We start from the raw sequence: 22,707 nt of genomic DNA, 5'->3' as shown, positions 1-22,707 counted from the left end.
TAGACGCTCGCTATATGAAGATGTCTCAGTTTTAATATTGTAGACAGATCAAACAAGAATTTGTAAAACAAACATTCGGGTAATTATTATCCGAAAAGTTTACGAAATAAATTAATATTTTATTATAAACAAAGATTTCCGCTAAAACAAACTCACAACTCTTATATATTTACAGAACATGTACCAATTGTGGTCACACTTCTAGGCCTTAAGTCGAGGTGTGACAAACGGGTCATGCATAGTAATGGTATGACTCCAATATCAACCAATGTAGTTTTTAAAAGATTGAGTTTTGCAATGGAAAAGAAGGTAACGACACAGCTTGTTACAAATTTGTCTTATGTTTTGATGTAATCACTACTTTTCAGTTTTATATTTGTTATATCAAAATTATAATATTTTTAAGGAACCTGTGTTTTACCAAGAAACAACTACACTATGTGTTATGGATTGTTTGAGGGCGTTATTAAGCAATCACATAACCATGATAACATAGTGCTTTGAGGTTTTAAAAAGAACGCTATGTAGGAGGGGCGCCACTCTATTAACTAATAGCAAGCCGTTTCTCCTATTTTTGTGGGGTCCACCCCCTAATCATTTTTTTCATTTTTTATTATTATATATATTAAAAGGAAGATTTGCCTTGTGAGACATAATCACTATTCCTTTTGGTTTGGTATTTTAATGCAACATAGTATAACATGCTAATGCATAAAGTTTTTTCTGTTATGTTTCCTTCAACTAATAATCATTGGCACATGGTCATACTCATAAAACTAGCATACAACATACTTATAAAAGAAGATTCATCAATTCATCGATTGTATTTCTATATAAATGGTTCTTTTAATTGATTCATGCCTTTAAATTCATCAAATTATTTAAAAAATTATCATGTATTGTAATTTTAATTTAATTCATGATTATTTTAAATAAATGTAATTTCAATAGTTATGGTGGGTAGGCTAGAGATAAAAGAATTACAAGCACAAGTACCAACGCGGCACGCAAATGGGCTAATTAGTTGATTGAATGGTTTCACGTCCGAGTACCAACACAACGCACAAGTAGGCTAATTAGTTGATCGAATGGTTTCACCGCCGCAAAGCGCGGGGTCAAATACTAGTTTTATTATTTAACAGTCAACGTAATAGTTAAATGGCTTGTTAGTTAAAACTCATTGTCTAGGTGGTGTTATACACTTTTTAGTTAGCCTGCAACACATAGCGTTAGGAAAAAGAATATGGGTCGACACCATCATAATCAATTTAAGCGATTAATTTAGACCTATTATTAATAATCAAGTTAAGCGAGATGAGGTTGGTTTCTTATGTTGTCTTTACAAAGGAACATGCATGTTATTTTGTAAAGATTAGCTACCCAAATGAAACATAAAACAAAACCATGCAGATAAAAGGTCTTTGAAGTTTAGGGATGTATTAAAGATGGAGGAGTGAGTAGACAAGACAGACCATCGGAACCAAATGAATATGACAATTGATTGGATGGAATGCTGAATAAAGATGGAAAATGAATAATACATAAAGACGAAATGAATGTATGCTGACCTTTTATTCTGGCCCAGAAAAGAAAAGAAGCCCATGTAATGTAGGTCCTATAGCAGGGTACCTAAATAAAAAAAAGCCCAATACAATGCATCTACAGTATAAGTAGTGTAGTTTCTTCCGAAAAACAAAACCCTCAAAACCCTCTGTCTGTCTGTCTGTCTGTCTGAATCATAATAATAATAATAATAATAATAATAATGGACTCATCTTCTTCTTCTTCTTCTATATCAGCTATCCATTTCGCATTGGCTACCTTATTCGGAGCCTCCGTTATGGCGATCTCGGCTTTCTACATCCACAAACGCAGCGTCGATCAGGTCATCGATCGCCTCATCAACCTCCGTCGTAATTATCCTCACCACGGAGGAGATGTTATTGATACAGATGAAGATGATGATGATAATAATAACGATGATGATGATGATGTAGACGAAGGTGGAGGTGGTGATCATGTGGTGAATAACCACCGTATGTCGTGTTCGTTGCCCAACGACTGGATGACTGCTTCGTTGGAGAAAGTTGTGCTGGATAATTTACCGCCTCTCAGAATGAATCAGAGGCAAAGTATGTCTTACTTTCTCTCTATATATTAATCAGGGATTTCATCAATTGAAAGAGGTTTTATTGTAAATGATTATTTAGCTCAACTAATGAATTACTGATTGACTATTCTAATTAGGCCTCTGTGAACAAACCCAACCGGTTTTTTTTTTAAATTCATATTCATATATTAGTTTTACATAAATTAATCACTTGGTACTCATATATCTTTTTTTTTTGTAGTTAATACTTTTGCTTAAGATTAGGAAAGTCACTAAAAATTATAACAAACCTTTAATGAACAAACATTAACTAACATAAATGGACGTAAAAGAAAGCCTTATTGAACTTTCTCCAATACAATTGTAGGAACATGGCCTCTGTAAGTGTTTTTTCATTTAGTTAATCAAACGGAATTTCTTGTTCATGTTGACTCATTTATTAAACGAACCAGAATAAACAAACAGTTCGTTTACAGCCCAAATTCTAATATTGCTCTTGTTGGTATGAAATCAGTATGTGCTCATGAAAGTGAACTGAAGTTTCATGTTTGTTGTTCAGGTGAACATCAGTATGATCATCAATCTAATTCTAGAGTAGGTTCTTTGGGTAGAATCCATACACCAAGATCACCTGCTAGTTATGCATATGATGGTGCTGATAATTCTGATGATGATGGGACCGATACTGCTGTCGGGGAGGACACTGAGTACTTTGACGAGGGCGTCATAAGCTCTTCTGCACATGTAATTTCTCTAAAGGAACACTTAAACAAACACTACTGACTGTAACGTTCGTATGGGCAGTATAACATGTGAAAATGGTTGTATGGGCAGTATAACATGTGAAAATGGTCATATGGGCTGTATGACATGATGAAAAATGGTCATATGTTTTGACTGACAAATAAATGATTGATGTGACTATTGACAAACTCATGGCCCGTATGACCTTTTTCACCTTGGCATATGGCCCATATGATGTGACATGTGGACTAGTGTACACTAATGGGGTGGTCTATATACTCTTATTAAATAATAAATGTTATTGCTTTTATGCAGATTCATCTTTCGTTTACTATTATGATCTTCTAACTTGTATGTTGGTTTGTTGTTGCAGGATATATACTCGAGCATTCAGAATATTTCTTTGGTTCTTCCACAAGCTGAGAACGGAAACAGTAATCAATCTAATTCACCTAAGAAAGTTACAAAAGAAATCAATTCAACTGAAAATAATGGCATTGACAAAACTGAACTTACTTCTGAGAATGTTCCTAGTAATGACACCAACATAGTTTTTCCACAAGCAACTTTGATGAAAGGTATGTTCAACATCATATTCCACTTATCTAACTTATTGTAAGCCTTTTCACTATTAAGATCTTTATTTTTTGAAATTCAGAGTCATTGAATCATGAAGAGGAAGAAGTTAGGAAAATGATACGTGAATGCTTAGACTTAAGAGAAAAATACGTGTTTAGAGAAAAAATTGTTCCATGGACACAATCACACGAAGCAGAGTCCCGTGTATCTGATATTAAAACTGATCCATTTCAGTTTAAACCTGTTGAATCAACTAAAGTAAGCTGACTTTATGTCTTCTGATAAAAACGTTTTATCATTTATGCGTGAATTGATTAATCTTTTTTCTCTAAATTGCAAGCAGCATCACTTCAGAATGGAAGATGGAGTTGTTCATGTTTATGCAAGTGAGAACGGTAAGGCCAACATAAAAAACATTATCATTTACATTAATCTAAGATTACATTACAAACATGTTCATTTTTTTATATTTTCAGATTCTGTTGATCTTTTCCCTGTTGCAAGTGCAACAACTTTTTTCACTGACATGCATCACGTTCTCAAAATAATCTCTGTTGGAAATGTTCGTTCTGCATGTTTTCATCGACTAAGATTTCTCGAGGAGGTAAAGTTCTCTGATTTTCTTAATGTTTTCATGCTATTTATTCATTTGAGTTTCTAGATGTGCTTTTAATATTATTATACTAAACGCCTTGCAGAAATTCCGTCTTCATCTGTTAGTGAACGCAGATAGCGAGTTTCTAGCACAAAAAAGTGCACCCCATCGTGACTTTTACAATATCAGAAAAGTCGACACTCACGTTCATCATTCCGCTTGCATGAACCAAAAACACCTTCTTCGTTTTATTAAACATAAATTAAGAAAAGAACCCGATGAGGTAAGCTTCAGAATTTGAAATAAAAGTTTCTAGCTTATAAAGGATAACATAGAAATTTTTTGCAGGTTGTCATATTTCGTGATGGACAATATCTTACACTGAAAGAAGTTTTTGAGAGCTTAGACTTAACCGGGTTGGTGGAAAGTTTGTATCTTTATTGCATTTTTACCTTATTAAGTGTTTCCTTTATATGATTAAAAGTTGACTTTAGGTATGACCTTAATGTTGACTTATTGGATGTTCATGCTGACAAGAGTACATTTCACCGGTTTGACAAATTCAACCTCAAATACAATCCTTGTGGACAGAGTCGACTTAGAGAAATCTTTTTAAAACAAGACAATTTGATTCAAGGTTCGTTTGATGTTAAAAAGTCAACACTATGTGCATATTGCAAACAAATATATTGTTATAACTTATAAAATTATGTAATTTCAGGTCGTTTCTTGGGAGAATTAACAAAGCAAGTTTTATCAGATCTTGACGCTAGTAAATACCAGGTGGCAGAGTATAGAGTGTCTATATATGGAAGGAAGCAAAGCGAGTGGGATCAGTTGGCTAGTTGGTTCATCAACAATTCAATTTATAGTGAAAACGCCGTTTGGCTAATTCAAGTATGTATCAATATATATATATATATATATATATATATATATTTAAGTTAAAAACTCTCGGTGCATATTTTTTTGTTGATATATTTATGGCGTTCACTTTTCAGCTTCCACGGTTATATAACATATATAAGAGCATGGGAACAGTGACATCCTTTCAGAATATTTTTGACAACGTGTTTATTCCCCTTTTTGAAGTCACAGTTGATCCAAAATCTCATCCTCAACTACATATCTTCTTACAGCAGGTAAAAATAACATTTTTGTATTAAATACAATGTTTGGTTTCTATAATTCTATGTTACAAGCGTTCTTTGGTAACAGGTTGTTGGGCTTGATCTTGTGGATGATGAAAGCAAGCCCGAAAGACGGCCCACTAAGCACATGCCAACACCAGCTGAATGGACAAACGACTTCAATCCTGCATACTCTTATTATGCATATTACTGCTATGCGAATTTGTACACCCTTAATAAGGTTTGTCTTTTTTCGCTTACATTATTTTAAATTCTTTTAAGCTTATAAAAATTCAGAGCTTATTTAGTTCGTTTCTATTTCTTCTCTATTTCTTCAGCTTCGTGAATCTAAAGGACTTTCAACAATTAAATTGCGGCCTCATTGTGGAGAGGTTATTAACTTACTATTAACTTTATGTTTATCTCCGTTTCTTTATGGAGCTAGATTTTGTTTGATGTAAAATAATTTGCAGGCGGGCGATATCGACCATTTAGCAGCTGGATTTCTTCTATGCCACAATATTTCACACGGGATTAATTTACGAAAATCTCCTGTATTGCAGTATTTGTACTACCTTGCTCAGGTTAGCCAGTGACTCGTTAATGACTAAACTAACCTTTTTCAAACATTATTATTAATTACCCTTTTTGCTTTAGATCGGATTGGCTATGTCTCCACTGAGCAACAATTCCCTTTTCTTGGACTATCATCGCAACCCGTTCCCCGTATTCTTTCAACGTGGCTTGAACGTTTCACTCTCGACTGATGACCCGTTACAAATTCATCTAACAAAAGAACCTCTAGTGGAGGAGTATGGTGTTGCTGCCAAGGTAAGTGGGCCCATGGCTGGGCTGGTGAAATATCAACACACGTTTAGGTCAAATCGGTTACTTTCTTAACGGGTTACATAATTGTGGTTTTTAGGTTTGGAAGCTAAGTTCTTGTGACCTTTGTGAGATTGCAAGAAACTCTGTTTACCAGTCCGGATTCTCACATGCAGCAAAGGTAATATTAAGATGAATACTAATGACGTTTATGCCTTCTGTTAATGTAAACCGTTGTTTTTCATGTCATTGTGTTCATATGTAGGCGCATTGGCTTGGAAGTAAGTATTACAAGCGAGGACCCGAAGGAAACGACATACAAAAGACAAATGTGCCACGAATGAGGATTGCATTCCGCCATCAAGTAAACTTCAATTTTTTTCCATAGTATTTTAATAAAAATATAGTCGTTTGTCTTGGTTTTGGTGATAATTTTGAGGTTTTTGCAGACATGGACCGAGGAAATGCAGTACGTGTATGCAGGACGAGCAAGGCTACCTCAAGATGTCGAGTTTTAAGGTTTAGATGTCTGGATGCAATGTTGTTTAAGGTTGTATTGCACTCTCTAGTTGTCTTTTTGTTGAGGATTTGATGACTATCCACGGCCAACGATAAGGTTTTAGTAAAGATATATTGAAGTCGTATTGCTTTTCAATATAGATTCAAATAACTCCAAATGCACTGCCAAGTGCCAAATTAGAAACTTACATGTTACAAACTCATTTAAAGTTTAAACTGAATGCATCATTACACAATCTAGAGGTGTTATTACGGACTCGCAACTCGAATGTTGATCGAGGTTTATGAAGTCGCCGGTTAATAACATTATTCCTGATAATAACTCTATGCAGCATGCTAACAAAGCAATCAAATTCATCAGTGTCACAATTATTGATTGGCTTGTTGTTAGAACTCAAAAGTACCCAAATTCATCCGTGTCACAATTATTGATTGGCTTGTTGTTAGAACTCAAAAGTACCCGCCAAAAGATCTCGAAGAGCTTCGAACCTTGAAGCGATATTGTTTCTCACCTTCACTAGAGTTTTGAACCACCACAACTTTCATGGTGACATTATTAGGCGGAAGCTGTAAACGAAGCGGGTAAAGCTTCCCGTCTAACGGACTTTGAGAACACACCGTTATGTTGTGTAGCCTCGTTTCTTCCTCTAACATCCGAGTCAGCTCGTTGACCTCGTTTCCTTTGAAGCTAATGCAAAATCCTTGTCCATTTTCATCGGTTTCCCCAACATTGTCCGAGACCACACGATAATGTATTGCACGCCCTTCCTCCCTCTTAAGTGGTGAATCGATCAGCTACAGAAATGAAAAAATAAATAAACAATAATCCTTCATGATGAATAATATTTCTTCAAAGTAAGTTTATACCTCATGATTAGATGAAGTTGGGGACTTTGGCCAACTACTTATTGGTGAGTTTGATTCTGAAGCAAACGAATCCGAATAAGGAACCAACTGCATTGATTGGTCGATGTTACTCACGACATCGACATGCCACATAATCCAATCTTGGGTGGCAGTTCGGTGCGGTATGTCATGAGTAACCGAATTCCTCCACGGTGGCAGCCAACCATTGCCCCGCAAGTAGTGTCCATATCTTGTTTTAAGCTTCACTTGTTTCCCGTCCCTGATCGGCTCCCACTCCACGGATGAGTCGAGGCGGGGTGGCACGGACTGGACCACCTTTTTTTCCGGTCAACCCAAATAAGAAAGGATGGTCTGAGGCAGTTAGGTATTTATTGTAGCATGATTTGAGGCGGACAATGGTTATGTTGTCGGGTGTGTTATCAACCAACTCGATGGTCCAATGGGTGTTCATGGCGGTGCCATGACGATCTTGGGAGATGGATTCTTGGTCGTTGTTGGCGTGGAGGAATTTACCATGGTGGCTCCTTAACCGGACCACCTTGGCAGTGCGAAGGAGGTCCATCGATGGCGGTTCGGACTCTTGTTGGATCATATGGGTCTTTTTGATGAACTTTGTTGGTCGATGTAAGTGGAAATGTGGTATTTTGTGTGATAGAGAATGACAAGTGTAGGATGTGAATTTGGTGAGTTTAGTTTGGAATTGGGTTTTCGGCAACGTTACGCGACTACGAATGAAGAGGTAGGTCCCAGCAGAGGCCAGTTGGACCCGCAAGACTCACCTCAAAGAGACGTCTGTGCAGTTGAACCCGCAAGACTCACCTGCAACAGGGACGTCTGCGCGAAGGCTAAACTCGCAAAGACTCACCTTGAAGAGAGACGTCTGCGCAGAAACCAACTGGATCCGCAGGATCCACCATGCTCAGAGACGTGACGTCCTTACGCGCAGTACGCAAGCTGTTCCCGCAGGAAAAGCCTCCCAATGGTCGACGTACTCCGCCTGTTCCCGCAGCAACGGATACTAGCCATCAGGGAAGGCTACCCGCGCAGCAAGGCTACACGCACAAGGCACTTAACTCAAATAATTCAGTAATGTCACCTGAAGAGGAGATGAGCAAGCCGGGAACACTCCCGCACAAAGCCGGGAAAACTCCCGCCCAAATGAGCCAGTCCGTACGATACTGGAGGATCTTTTGTACTGTACCTGACGAGGTATGGACAAAAGATCTGACCAAAGATACGACAGCTCACTGACAACAGTATGACGAGCAGCACGCTCTTGTACTGTATCACTATCAGCCGCTGCCTACTCACCAACCTGTCGGAGGACGTGCATAGCCTGCAGTTGGTGGAACAGGAATAGTACACAGCCGGCCTGGTCACTATCAGCCGCTGCCTACCCACCAACCACCAGCATGGCATGTGCGTAGCCCACAGTTGGCAGAACATGAATATTATACAGCTGGCTGTACCTGCTTGGAAACCTACCTTCGGCTTAAATACTCCAACACCTTGGAACGGTATCATCATCTTATATCTTCATATATTATCTGATATCTGCTCTAGTATTTTCTCTTAATATACACTTATATTCAAGAGCAATCTAGTCTGATTCTCATGCCGGAGGGTGGTCACAAGGAGGTACCCCCCCTTCTCAGTGACGAGCTCACGGTGTCTGTTTTGCAGGTCATCAGAAGAACAACCATCTTTGCCGGAACTAACCCTCGTGGGGAACATCTATTTAACCCCCAGATTATCCGTAATCTGCCCGGGGTCGATTAGTGTTTCTTCATTGGCGCCATCCGTGCATAAAAGCTAGAACTATTTCATTCAGTTTTTTCAAACTTCTGGAAAGATGGTTAAGGTTACTCCGTTGCCAAAGCCAGCGAGTGACCAAGAAATCCCGGTAATCACAACCCCAGCTACTGGGAGGAACACCGGCGAGCACACAAATTTTACGAACACTACCCCGGTTACTCAAGCCGGGGCAAGTGCAGTAAATTTTACGAACACTACCCCGGTTACCCGAGCCGGGGCAAGTGCAGTAAACAATCCTTCACTGGGATTCACCAATACCCAGTTGGAGAGACAACAGACGAGGCTCCCCCGCCAAACACTCGATCAAGTTAAAGCGTGGGCCGAAGCACGTCAGAAGGAATTCCAAGCTGAGTTGGATGAACGCTTGCGTTCACTCCAACAGGCTGACGAATTCGGAAGCACTCAACAGCTCAACATGAGCAATGAGTGCGAGTACTTGGACGATGATTCGGAGGAATCCGACACCGACGCAAACCCTCGCCATAGGGCGAAAGGGAAGCGTAAGGAAACGGACTTCCAACCGAGAAGGAATTTTGGAGAAACCTTCAAACCAAAAAACGCGGGTGGAAACCCACGTGACTTCTCTAAAACCTTCAGACCAACCGCTGCAAATGCGGGAACCTCCAAGTTTGCAAGGGACATTGCGGAAGCAATCGCCCCAAGAAGTGCCAAACAGATGTCCAACATCGGCACTTATGATGGTATATCCGACCCAGACGATCATTTGAACAGATTCATAGTGGGGGCAACCGTCAGCAACTGGACGGAACCCACGTGGTGTTATATGTTCCAGATGACGCTGGTTGGAGCAGCCAGAGCGTGGTTCGACCGTCTACCTGTCCACCACATCTACGATTGGGCAGACTTCCAACAGAAGTTTAGCCAACACTTCAGCCAACAAAGAAAGTATACCGAAGAGCAATGGACAATCCTCAATTGCATTCGAGAGGAAGATGAATCTTTGCTAGACTTCATCACTCGCTTCAACTCAAAGAAGCTAAGTCTGGGTAGTATTAGCGAAGATCTTGTTCGCGCTGCTTTCATCCAGGGCACAAAAGACCCAGAGCTCATCCGCACCTTAACGGGTAAAGATGGCATGCCATCCACATGGGATGCCATCATGACAGCAGCTAAACGCTTCGCGGAAACGGAAAAGCAACTGGGTAGAGATCTTCCCTAGAGCACAAACCTCTACACCCAGAAAACAAGAGAAAACAATGTCCTTACCGCCCGACTAAACAAAAAGAGGAAGCTAGGCATTTGGCAGTCAAGGGTAAACTTTGACACCTCATCCGGCTCGCACCCTCGGTTAGGCGGAAAGGATAACATGCCGTCGTCAAACCGGAACTCCAGATGGACGCCACTCACCAAAAGCGTCACCGAGGTATTCGACACCGAGAGACTCCCATGGCCAAAGGCTCCAATAATCCGAGAGCGTCACAACGCTGATCAAAGCAAATTCTGTGACTTCCACAGGACAAGAGGCCACAACACCGAGGTATGCGTAGACTTGAAGGACATCGTCGAAGCATTTGTCAGAGATGGGACGCTCACGCACCTCGTGGCGTTATGAACGCTGAGCAGGCTAATGCGTGTAGAACCCCAGTTGGGGAAAACACGAATAAAACTGCAGCTTCAATGTCGGAGGCTACATACTGCGTAAACAACGAGATTCCGAACCAAGTGCATATCGGCTCGAAAGGCTCGATGACACTCCCAAGAACATGGAAGGGAGCTCAATTACACAGTCTGCATGTAGATCAATTCCAAACTTGTAAAAGAAAAGGCCCAGAGCCACTTCTAATGGAAATGATTCTCCTTATCACATTGACGCTGATGGTTTTACATTTATACTTAATGAACTTTCCACACTGATATGCCGGTCTTCACCGCATACATAAGTGGGAAAACAAGTCGTTGCATGTGGAAGGCGGCAAAACCTGTATAAACACAGAACGACAAATTTCTAAAGAAAATATAAGGAAAGCCTTCACGCAGGTCAGTCATAGGTAAAGTTTGATCATCCTACTAAATGAAAGTGCCGGTCCTAACCGCACAAATCATGATAGAGGACACCGAACTAACCTACTGAAAACCGCGCGTCGAACGATTAATTTATTCAAAACACTGATGCCGGTTTTCACCGCATAAATAAGTGTGAAGAAATCGTTGCGTGTGGAAAGCGGCAAAACCCGCATAAACACAAAAAACGGCAAACCTTCACGCAGGTCAGTCATAGGTGAAGTTCGGTCATCCCACTAAATGAAAGTGCCGGGCCTAACCGCACAAATCATGATAGAGGAAACTGAACTTTAACCTATTGACAACCGCGCGACGAACGGTTAACTTATTCAGAACACTTAGAAAATATCTTCAAGGAAAAAATGAGGAAAACCTCCATGCAGGTCAGATATAGGTAAAGTTTAGCCATCCTACTAAGTGCAAGTGACGGTCTTACCCGCACAATCACGAAAGAGGAAGCAAAACTTTAACCTATTATCTGCCAGGTTGATAGGTTAACTTATTCAAAGTACTTAAGAAATTGCTAAGTTAAACTAAAGTATGCACAAGCGAATCATATATTGTTTATGCGGAAAAACAAGTGCCAAATTAAACTATAATATGCATGAGCAAGTCGTATAACGTTTATAAAGCAAGAGTGACGGTCCTACCCGCACAAAGGATTTACATTCCATAAAATTTCAAGTATTACAAAAATGGTCGGGTATCTACCCGCCTACAAGAGTGTAAATCTATACAAAAACATAAACCTATCCTAACAGTGGAAAGGGATCTAAAGGTTCAAGCTTCAGGACCACTCCCTCCAAACCCACTTGTACCCGTACTATCACTTGGCTGTGGCGGTTCAAGGAAGGTCTTGAGAATGGTTAACCCATCATCAGCAGCAGCAACTTCGTTCACCTTCTCCACCACTGGATGCGGGAAGGCAGCATACTGGTTCACTGCTTGGTCATAAGCAGCTTCGGTATCCACATCATATAAAGGGAAGTTGGAAGGCGGGATGCCCTTCTCAACGAACCCTAGACCAAGCAGGAAGCCAGCCTTTTCCCCATCCTCATGAGAAGCGTTGAGGGCTGCGCTCATGGCATCGTCATATGATGTGTCTGTGAAGACCCGATGCACAACCTACAAAACAAAAATACAAGTATCAAAACCTTTTCTAAGTATAAAGAAAAGCGTGAAGACATTATGAAGCTAAGCTTACCTGCGACAACGCTTCTCGTAGAAGCCATTCCTTGGTAACCAGAGCCTCCTGGAGGGCAGCTTGAGCTTGGTTACGGGCGCGTTCGGCTTCACTTTTGTTAAGGTTGGCAAGCAACACTTCTTTAGCCGCAGCCTCTTCGACGCCCTTTAGCTTACGCTCAGTATGGTCAAGCACGCCCCTCTGGTCCAAGATCTCTTGGAGCTTCTTGGCGTCTTCCATGGCCAAGGCATCATGAGCCTATTGGAGCCTCTCTAGTTTGGCTTTAAGTTCCTCATTCTCGAGGCGTAGAGGCTCAGCAACAGCTTCAGCCTTGGTGGCCCTCTCAGTTGCGTTCCGTGCAGTTTCCTTAGCCAGCCGAAGCTGTTCGTTAACAGCTTGGGCAGCCTTGGAACGGGCCTCGAGACGGGCCTGAACTTCAACCTCGAGGGCCTTGAAGGCCTTCTCCTTCTCCGCAGCAACAGCGGAGAGCCTCCTGTTCTCCTCTCGGACAGCCCGCGCCTGAGCTACTTCTTGGATCCGAGCTGCCTTTAACTTGTCGTTTTCACGACAAAGCAGCTCGACGCGCGGCTGCATCCGGGCTAGGAGAATCCGGAGCTCATTTGTCAGCCTACCCTCCTGGTAGCTTGACATTGCTTCCCCCAGCGCCCCACTTGGGGCGGCGTGGCGCGCCCACTCGACGCATTCCACAGGCATCCGAAGGGTTGTTCCTCGGCGGATGTTCCATCGTGGAACATACACTTCATTGGAATCCGACACTGCAAAAGCAAAAAGCAGTTAGGAAAAGATGATATATAAAATAAAATAATAAAAGGCCAAAGTAACCCTACGCACCTGTAGGGTCGACGACAGGCCTGTAGCCGCCAAACCCATCACCCGAACCTAACGGATATTCATCCAAGAGGTCAGGCAGATGGGAAGGAGGCAGAGATTGGCTTGACGCCCCAACCCTGGACATACCTGAAGGACCGGCCGTAGTCGCCGGCGCCGGAGGAGGCATAGCGGAGGCCGCCGTGGTAGAAACCAACGGAGGTGAACTCACCGGAGGTGAACTCACAACCGCAGCCGCGGCTGTGGAAGAATCCACAGAAACACTCACCGCCGGCTCAGTGAAGGAATCAGTGAATATGGCACTGACAGCCGGCGGAGACATCGTCACAGTTGGAATAGTTGGCTCAACCGGGTGAGCAACTGAACCAACAACTGAAGCAGGCGCAGTCGCCTGGGTCATCGCCTCAGGTAGGTTGACCAAACCTACCGTCATGGGTCCGGAGGTGCTCCTCCCCGCTCCACCCTGGAATGCGGTAGCATCCACGCCTGCACAAAGAAGATATATAAGTATAATGGCGAAAAGTTATGCAGTTAAGATAAAGGAAGTATACTTACGGGTCCTTTTGAGCTTGAATGTGCGAACGGGCGGGGACGAACCCGATGGAGCCGGCCTCTTCGTACCGGTCACCGTCGTTGTCCTGGGCTGCTCGGAGGTGACAGCCATTTCAACCTCCAGAGCAGTGGTCGCAACACCACCCGGGTTCCCCGCCGCCTCTTCACTCTTGGTCTCCGACTCAGACCGGTTCACCTGGTCGGCAGTGGAGGCTACCTTCGCCTTGCCCTTCCCGCCAGCAGCCTTCTTCCGCGCAAGAAAAGGACCATCTGCGGATTCCTCATCAGAAGATGACAAGATTAGAGGAATTCTAGCAGAGGTTTCAGCATTCAGAGGGTGAGGGTTAAATAGTCTTTTACCTGGCCGCGTGGCGCTCAGTATTTCGTGGCCTGGCGGGTAGGCCTCCACAAACCGATCCGCAGTCTGCGCAAGGATGGGCAACTCGTTCTCGTCAAGAGCACGAGTACCCATCCGAGCGGGACCATCACTCTCCCGCGGCTGCAGGAGAGACTGCAAGTCGTTTCCCTCTGAAAACAAAAAGAAAAAACGGTTAGAACAAAAACCATAAATTAACGGATAATATGAAGCATACCGTAAGGGACAGAGTTCAAACCGTATTCGAGGACGATGGGAATCTGTGACGCCTCCTTCCACACCCAGCTCATCCCGAGCATCACCATCCCGGACTCCGCAAAGCGGTATACCGGAGACTGGATCCGGGAAACCTTGGAGAGCCATTCCGCCTCCTGGTAATTGGAGGCGTGAAGGTTCGGGAGAGCTCTCCCGTTCTTGAACGTCATCGCTATGGGGACGACGCGAGCGGAGATATAGAAGAACTCCCGCTTCCAAGATCGAAGACTGCGCTCGGTAGCGCAGATCTTCAAACCCTTGATCCGATTGACCAAGGTATACCACCCCTGGATGCACCTCCAGGAATAGAAGGTCATCAGGCGGTCAACATGGGGCTCCACACCCAGAATGAGACACACCCACTCGAAATGGCGGATCTTGGCGATCGCCATTGGGTGTACCTCAGTCAGATGCACACAATGTCTCTCCAGAACACGGTACACAAACTTCGTCAATGGGAACCTGAGATTCCAATAGACGAAGAATGCAGCGTACACCCCTATCTTGCCCTTGGGGGCATCGTACACCGTCTGATGAGATGCAGGAAACTCAGGCTCGAAAGGCTCGAGCATGAACTTCCTGACGACGTACTGATAGAGGTCGACCGGAAGAGCACACTGGCACTCGCCAGCAGTACTCTTGTCATCCTTGTCCGACGTGGACGACGGATTCTCGAGGTATACATCGGACTCCTCGACAGTAACCTCAGGATCATGAGAAGACATGTTTGGGATGTAAAGAAGAACTTCAGGAGAATGCTCGACGGAAACGTTAGAGTATTCGCCGGAAATCTTTTAGAAGAAGAAGAGAGAAGTGAAAGTGTGGATTAAGCTGCACCCTCTCCCCCTTTATATACTCATCGCAATGAATGCGATGAATTTAATGCGGAGGAGAGAGGAAAACGCAGGTCCAATGAAACTATGACACGTGGAAAAAGCAAGCTGGCAACAGCTGTTGACAGGACGCGTGCCGTAAACTTCGCGGCCACGCGCCCGAAAACTCGCGCCCACGCGCCTGAAAAAGCGTCTGGAATGACCATATGCTGTCACGTCGCCATAACTTCCTGCACGTCCTGACACTGTCAGAAGAAACCGTCGGACGGCGTTTCAACAGTTTGGACTGATCTTATCCTTTCACCAACTCTTCAAATTTCAAAAAGATTCAAAAGTAAGCGGGACTATACCCCTTACCTTGGCAACCAAGTAACTATAAGACGGGTGCGGGTACAGTGTCTAAGGCAAAACCCTTCACATACTTAGCAACCGCAGGGAATTGAAGCCAGGAATACCTTGGAAGTAAAGTAACTATAAGACGAGTGCGGGTACAGTGTCAAGGCAAAACCCTTCACATACCTAGCACTCCGCAGGGAATTGAAACCAAGAAGGATCTTCTGGGCCATGCTTGCGGAAACGGGAATAACATCCCCGCATAGCGGGAACGTCGAGAACTAGATTGTGTGAAGCTCCAAGATGGAATTGGTTGTTTAACATAATTGATCACTATGTTCAAAACTACCAAAACCTCATGGAGAATCTATACAAGTGGAACTCAACGCTCCTGACTTGCGAGGAGGTTACAGACCTACCCGCATCATACCCAAAGATCAGGCAGAAAAGTCGGGAATTTCTGCGTGACATTAGGACTTTCGCGGGAAGAATCCCCATGGAAAACCTTAAAACTAAACCCTTTTCAAAACCCTTTGCTTAAGTCCAAAAGTTCACCTCACTTATTAGCAATTCATGAGAAGAACATTGGACTGGGGGGACTTGAAGAGGTAGGTCCCAGCAGAGCCCAGTTGGACCCGCAAGACTCACCTCAAAGAGACGTCTGTGCAGTTGAACCCGCAAGACTCACCTGCAACAGGGACGTCCGCGCGAAGGCTAAACTCGCAAAGACTAACCTTGAAGAGAGACGTCTGAGCAGAAACCAACTGGATCCGCAGGACCCACCATGCTCAGAGACGTGACGTCCTTACGCGCAGTACGCAAGCTGTTCCCGCAGGAAAAGCCTCCCAATGGTCGACGTACTCCGCCTGTTCCCGCAGCAACGGATACTAGCCATCAGGGAAGGCTACCCGCGCAGCAAGGCTACACGCACAAGGCACTTAACTCAAATAATTCAGTAATGTCACCTGAAGAGGAGATGAGCAAGCCGGGAACACTCCCGCACAAAGCCGGGAAAACTCCCGCCTAAATGAGCCAGTCCGTACGATACTGGAGGATCTTTTGTACTGTACCTGACGAGGTATGGACAAAAGATCTGACCAAAGATACGACAGCTCACTGACAACAGTATGACGAGCAGCACGCTCTTGTACTGTATCACTATCAGCCGCTGCCTACTCACCAACCTGTCGGAGGACGTGCATAGCCTGCAGTTGGTGGAACAGGAATAGTACACAGCCGGCCTGGTCACTATCAGCCGCTGCCTACCCACCAACCACCAGCATGGCATGTGCGTAGCTCACAGTTGGCAGAACAAGAATATTATACAGCTGGCTGTACCTGCTTGGAAGCCTACCTTCGGCTATAAATACTCCAAAACCTTGGAACGGTATCATCATCTTATATCTTCATATATTATCTGATATCTGCTCTAGTCATTTATCTTAATATACACTTATATTCAAGAGCAATCTAGTCTGATTCTCACGCCGGAGGGTGGTCACTAGGAGGTACCCCCCATTCTCAGTGACGAGCTCACGGTGTCTGTTTTGCAGGTCATCAGAAGAACAACCATCTTTGCCGGAACTAACCCTCGTGGGGAACATCTATTTAACCCCCAGATTATCCGTAATCTGCCCGGGGTCGATTAGTGTTTCTTCAACGAAGGATCTTCACCTATACGTATAAATAGTTGTATACGTATAAATAGGAGTTGATTAGTAATACAAAATACTTTATAAGGTTTTCATTGTATCAGAAAATATACCTATAAAAGTGTGAAGTAAAAAGATTTAGGAAGTTAGATGAAAGACTAATATCCATAAATGTTGTGAAGCATGTTTTAGTTTGTTGGTCCAGATTTTTAGGTCATTGTTATGGAGTGAAGTGTTGTTAGGTCCCCTCATACAAAGATGTAAGTCCTAGTAGGTGCGCATTTAATTATTAATATTATTATGTACGTTACATTTATATATATTTTTTAACGGGATAGATCATCCAAAATATTTACCTAGAAAAGTTTTGACGTTACATGTTTCTTAGTTGTTAATAAAAAGAAAAGTAATTCTAGATTTACGTAAATATAATAATAAATGTTTGAGATCATTAGTTGCTATTTGGCTTGCTGGCTAGCTCGTGCAATTAATAAAAAATATTCGTGTTAGTATGCTAGCTTTATAAACAAACATCTGACGTTTTTGAGATGCTTATTTAATTTTTTTTTATCATCTTGGTTTGATGATTCTCTTCGATGTAAACCTATCTTTTAAACATTAACATAGAAACATGTAACTTGTTTATGTCTGACGTAACTCGTAACTTCTAATAACAAATGTCGCAGGGTCAAACATGGAATATATGTGCAACCACCACGAATGGCTACCAGATTTTTAAGCCCATATACTTTTTAAAATCAAGCAATTGGCCCTTACCTATGACTTTTTACCATTCTACACCTTCAACAAATATTAACTTCACAAGTTTACAAACACAACCAAATTGGCTTTGCCTTCACACGTAACCAATCGATTAGTCTCCGACTCATTGCTATATTGTCAACATCGGTCAAAATAAAATATATATATATAAAGTTTGGTTATATATGTATATTTGCAAAATTACACATAAATTTCAATCCGGTTAATCCCGACTAATTGCTAGTTTCAACTTCACTGTCCGACTAGCGTCTAGTGACCCATAAATGAGAATGAGTTGTCAAAGATGATACATGTGAAATATTATATACTCTTGCATATTTGTAATTTATCTAATTTACCATATATTTTGCAAAGAGTACTATTTTCTTAGTTTTATTATGATAACCATAGGTTACCATATATTTTGCAAAGAGAATTATATAAATTCATCTTTTAAATAAATCATTTAGTGACACTCCCACCTTAATTTCTTGTCTAATAAGACCTAAAATACTATATTAAATATTTCAAGTTTTCAAACGTTTTAAATTGGGTAGGGAGGGTGTCAAGTTTGGTCCATTATTCGGTACTTCTAAGCTATCATGAATCTGATTCTCACTGTCTTCAAAACTTTAAGTTTTGGATGACCAAAAAATCAAGAGTTCCAAAAAATTATTCATTTGTTATATTTGTAAATACTGATAAAACATATATTAATTTGTACGTAGCACTGAACCACTGATATAGCTAGATAAAGAAGAGAGGCTATGTTGTACCCAACCATCTCATGTAGATCATTTAATTAAACTTACATATTTATGGTTTTTATAACCATCTATTCTACTTAAACTTACCCCGTATTAAACTAGGGGTATGCAAGGTTTAGTTTGAGTCGTTTTGGCCAAAACCACACCAAAAACTTAGGTTCTTAGTTCTGTTTTTGTTCAGTTTTTCTATTTGACTTTTTTGTCTATTATTATTTTTTTAATTCTGGATCTGCTTTTTCGGTTTGTTGCACATCCTTACATTAAACAACCATCTTGACATACACAAGATATTGTAGTTAAAGTATAGAAACACTAGATTAAACACAACAAAGCATATTCAAATTTGATCATTAAAATATTTATTTAATATATTATGGGATAATATTGAGCAAATGTAAATGACCACACTATCCCTACTCCTACCATCCCACTTGCTCTTTAGGAGAAAGCATAATCACACGACAGTATGTTAAGAAAGTGGTACAGTCTAAAAGATGAGCATTTGTAGAGGTGGGTATTTTAGTGGCCCACTAATAATAAGATAAAAAGATCATATTATTTACCATCCACCATTGCCGTTCGGAATTTTGATATCTCAGTGCCCAATAACTCAATCTCAATATCCACACGTTATGTCTTCTCATTGTGGAATCTTATGTTAATGTTTTTTGTTTTATGTTTTCTACTGATAATAATAAACATTGGTCTTTTTTTAAAAACGAGAGAGATGTTTTTAAGTCTTGTATAAATGTATAACTGATGAGTTGAGCATTGAGATATTGAAAGGTTATATTCTTTGACATAGTAATATAATGTTGCACACTACAAGGCTTGCTCAACGGAGGGTGAGGAGAGCTATCGACCTAGGTCTAGGGATGCCCTTAAGTGTTAAGAAAAAGTATATATTCTTTATACATAATTTTGATTTTAAACAAAAAAAAATTACAAAATGACTTTTTAGTGAATGGAAAAAAATGTTAATCAGTGAAACCAAACGTTATCCCATAGGTGGTTTTGTTTTTACAAAGAAAATTATAGTTGTGTTTTATATGTATGTTATTTTAGTAACATCATCATCATTATTATTATTATTATTCGTTGATTTTGTCTGTATTAAGCTTTGGAAATGCAACTTAATTGGTAAAACTGTCAAATTGTTTTTCACATAATTAAAAACGCGATTCTAAAGACCCATTTTTTAACTCATCACCAGCCAGAAATTTGAAAAGATTTTTAGAGATGGCTCTGCCGCTCTTACAATATGCTATCAAAAACAGTTTTAATATAAGACCGTGTGTTGTGGATAGAGCCCCTATGAGGCCGTTTTGTGTAATATGACGTCACGTCACCATAATGGGTTTTTTTTTGACAAAAATGAGTGTAGTGAATAGAGCCCTTTACAATCATTTTCTCATTATTATTATTATTATTATTTTATTTTTTTATTAAAAATAACACAACTAAACCAACCTACCAATCATCTTCCCTGCTTTCCCGTCCATCCCACGCTTCCAACAGAACACCCATCACCAACTTTCAACCCAAAGCACCCTGAGGGCAATGTTCAAGGATGCTTTGAGGCTTTTGGGTGGGCAAAACGCCCCACAGCCGGTCTAAGGTATCATATAATTATTAAGTATTAACTATTTCTTTAAACTTTCCACCTAAATAGTTTGGTTTAACAGTTATATTAGAGTTGTAAACGAACCAAACATTCAGTGAATAGTTTGTGAACCGTTCAGTCGAAAGTTCGTTCATTTAATAAATGAACGAACATTAACAAGACATTTCGTTCGATTAGTTAACAAACGAATATGAATAGAGACCCCGTTCATTCAATTGTGTCCGTGAACGTTCGGCAATGTGTTAATATTCGTTTGTATATGTTGTTCATGAAAGTTTTTCTGTACATTTATTTATTTAATCTAAACATTTTTATATTCTTTAATTTATTATCTCTAACATAAAATTAGAAACCATATTATCAAATTGCTATTTGTATTGTTCTCGTTTTCTTTCTCATTATTCACATTGATGAACACATGATCTCAATTTCTAGGCTTTGCTGATTTTATTTGGTTCGTTTGTGTTCATGAACCGTTGATGAAAACATTCATATCCTTAACAAATGAACATGAATATAAAATCTCGTTCGATAAGTGTTTCTAAACACATTATTTTCTTGACAAACATCAATAAGGTATTGTCCATGTTTGTTTTGTCAACCAAAGCATCCATATATTTAGATTTGAAATGTGATCAAAATTTAAAAATTAAATTGTTCTAAATGTACAAGGCGTTTCTTTTTCTTATGTTGTATTTTCAAATTTGTAACAAAATTAAATAAATTAACAACTTTTTAATGGACAAATATATGAAGTATATCATAGAGTTGAGATTTGTTGTAATTATTGCAAACTTTACTACAATAAAAACACTTTCTCTATTGAAACAAAATAACTATATATACTAATTATTGTTATAATTCTCTAAATAACTGTGTATTTTTAAAAATAAATGTTGCATTTAATTTTAGTTAATAGTATTTTAAATGAATTAAGGTAATACTTATCATTAAGAAAAGAGAATTAAGGTAATATTTAATTGTAAATAAACTTTAAATGTAAAAGAGTAACTGGAAGTTTTCAATAATTCCAGCTTCTTAACTCATGCCCCGTCCAATTAAAAAAGACAAGAATAAACAACATACCTTCTTTATCAACTGGGCGGGAGTAGGAGGCGAGAAGCTGGATATCGGCGATGCAATTTCCCGGTTGGAAAGTTCATCTCCAACCATCGGAAAACTCGGAACAATCGATAAACAACAATTAACGCCGTCGACGTCTTCCACCACGTCTACCGCTTCGACGTCCCACAAAATCCAGTTATTCGTGGAGCTCGTAAAGCTCCCGTCATGCGTGACGGTGTTCCTCCACGGCGGCATCGCTCCATTCGCCCTCAAATAGGTCCCAACCGACGACTTGAACTTAAACTGAAAGCCGTCCCTGACCGGCTGCCACTCGATGGCCAAGTCTCTGGTGTTTTCGGTCAACGATTGGATGATCTTATTGCCCGTGGTGCCTAACAGCACGGGCGTGCTGCAGGCTGTTAAGTAACGGCCGTAGCAGCTTTTGAGACGTATGACATGGCCGTTTGACTCGACATGCTCGATCAGCCACCGGGCTGAGGGTGTAGAACTGGCGGTTTGGCTTTGTCGAACGGACTGATGGTCGTCTCCGGCAACGAGGTATTTGTCGAGATGGCTTCTGAGTCTAACGGCCACGGCTTTCTCAAAGAATTCCATTTTTGATCGTAAAGAGAGAACAAAGTATGTAATGTGAATGTGTTGTTATATTCGCATTTGCACAATAAATACCTTTTTGGTTTATATATATCAAGTATAAAGGCAATTTGGAGAATTTACAAATTCCACCCTAGATTATTTATTTCTTTTTTTTAGTTGTTTTCGTTTTACATATAACTTTTATGTCACTCATGTCAATTGTTTAATGGGGAAGAAAATTTCAATTTGACCTCACAAAATAAAGAGAATGTACATTAGAATCTAAGAATTTTAAAAACGTCCATTAAAATATGGCCGGTGTTGTGGGTAAAAATCTCAAGGATCATGACAGGCTGAATCCTCGTAAGGATCCTCCCGAGTGTATTAAGATCACAGAAACAGAGGACAATATCCTCAGTAAGTATCGTTATTAACCATTATTATCCTTTCATCATTTACTTGGTCTTGCAGGCAAATGCTAGCAATTAATATTCAACTAAAGACTTTGTCAACCATTAAAACATAGAGACATTGAAGGCACTTACAAGCGATTAATGATGAGCATATGCAATTTATAATAGTCTTAGGATTCTCGCTAGGACAATTAATGCTCATTGTTACTTATTATTGCTAGTTGAAACTCATGTAACTATATA

The 22,707-nt window shown here is 40.7% G+C and overlaps 3 protein-coding genes across 3 annotated transcripts; 1 reads left to right on the top strand and 2 right to left on the bottom strand.

The window, feature by feature from the left end:
* The first annotated feature begins 1,758 nt into the window (after window positions 1-1,758).
* Window positions 1,759-6,638, top strand: LOC143608000 (putative AMP deaminase). Its single transcript, XM_077083228.1, has 18 exons — window positions 1,759-2,132; window positions 2,670-2,854; window positions 3,228-3,432; window positions 3,513-3,691; window positions 3,777-3,828; window positions 3,910-4,037; window positions 4,132-4,311; window positions 4,377-4,444; window positions 4,523-4,665; window positions 4,750-4,925; window positions 5,030-5,170; window positions 5,247-5,399; window positions 5,497-5,550; window positions 5,632-5,742; window positions 5,816-5,989; window positions 6,084-6,164; window positions 6,249-6,347; window positions 6,433-6,638. The coding sequence occupies exons 1-18, from the start codon at window positions 1,766-1,768 to the stop codon at window positions 6,499-6,501; spliced, it is 2,565 nt and encodes an 854-aa protein (XP_076939343.1). The 5' UTR covers window positions 1,759-1,765; the 3' UTR covers window positions 6,502-6,638.
* Window positions 6,639-6,936: 298 nt separating this feature from the next.
* LOC143607553 (uncharacterized) lies at window positions 6,937-8,086 on the bottom strand. Its single transcript, XM_077082958.1, has 2 exons — window positions 7,370-8,086; window positions 6,937-7,297 (listed from the first exon to the last, which is right to left on the bottom strand). Exons 1-2 carry the CDS (start codon window positions 7,499-7,501, stop codon window positions 6,953-6,955), a joined length of 477 nt encoding a protein of 158 aa, XP_076939073.1. The 5' UTR covers window positions 7,502-8,086; the 3' UTR covers window positions 6,937-6,952.
* Window positions 8,087-20,720: 12,634 nt separating this feature from the next.
* Window positions 20,721-22,072, bottom strand: LOC143607774 (uncharacterized). The gene is made up of 2 exons (XM_077083097.1): window positions 21,479-22,072; window positions 20,721-20,726 (listed from the first exon to the last, which is right to left on the bottom strand). The coding sequence occupies exons 1-2, from the start codon at window positions 22,070-22,072 to the stop codon at window positions 20,721-20,723; spliced, it is 600 nt and encodes a 199-aa protein (XP_076939212.1).
* Between the last annotated feature and the right edge of the window lie 635 nt (window positions 22,073-22,707).

The sequence above is a fragment of the Bidens hawaiensis genome, unplaced genomic scaffold (assembly GCF_021521415.1).
Source record: "Bidens hawaiensis isolate Kalapana, Puna unplaced genomic scaffold, B.hawaiensis_p1.1 tig00002125_1, whole genome shotgun sequence".
In the NCBI taxonomy this organism is placed as follows: Eukaryota; Viridiplantae; Streptophyta; class Magnoliopsida; order Asterales; family Asteraceae; genus Bidens; species Bidens hawaiensis.
The sequence above is the reverse complement of the archived record's forward strand: the minus strand, read 5'-3'. Positions and strand labels throughout refer to the sequence as shown.

Bases quoted from the DNA above. Each gene is read 5' to 3' on its own strand.
- LOC143608000 (XM_077083228.1), top strand. From the start codon at position 1,766: ATGGACTCATCTTCTTCTTCTTCTTCTATATCAGCTATCCATTTCGCA. The intron at 4,038-4,131 runs GTAAAGTTCTCT...AACGCCTTGCAG, and splicing joins GACTAAGATTTCTCGAGGAG to AAATTCCGTCTTCATCTGTT. The intron at 5,743-5,815 runs GTTAGCCAGTGA...TTTTTGCTTTAG, and splicing joins ATTTGTACTACCTTGCTCAG to ATCGGATTGGCTATGTCTCC.
- LOC143607553 (XM_077082958.1), bottom strand. From the start codon at position 7,501: ATGTGGCATGTCGATGTCGTGAGTAACATCGACCAATCAATGCAGTTG. The intron at 7,298-7,369 runs GTATAAACTTAC...TCATTTCTGTAG, and splicing joins CAACTTCATCTAATCATGAG to CTGATCGATTCACCACTTAA.
- LOC143607774 (XM_077083097.1), bottom strand. From the start codon at position 22,072: ATGGAATTCTTTGAGAAAGCCGTGGCCGTTAGACTCAGAAGCCATCTC.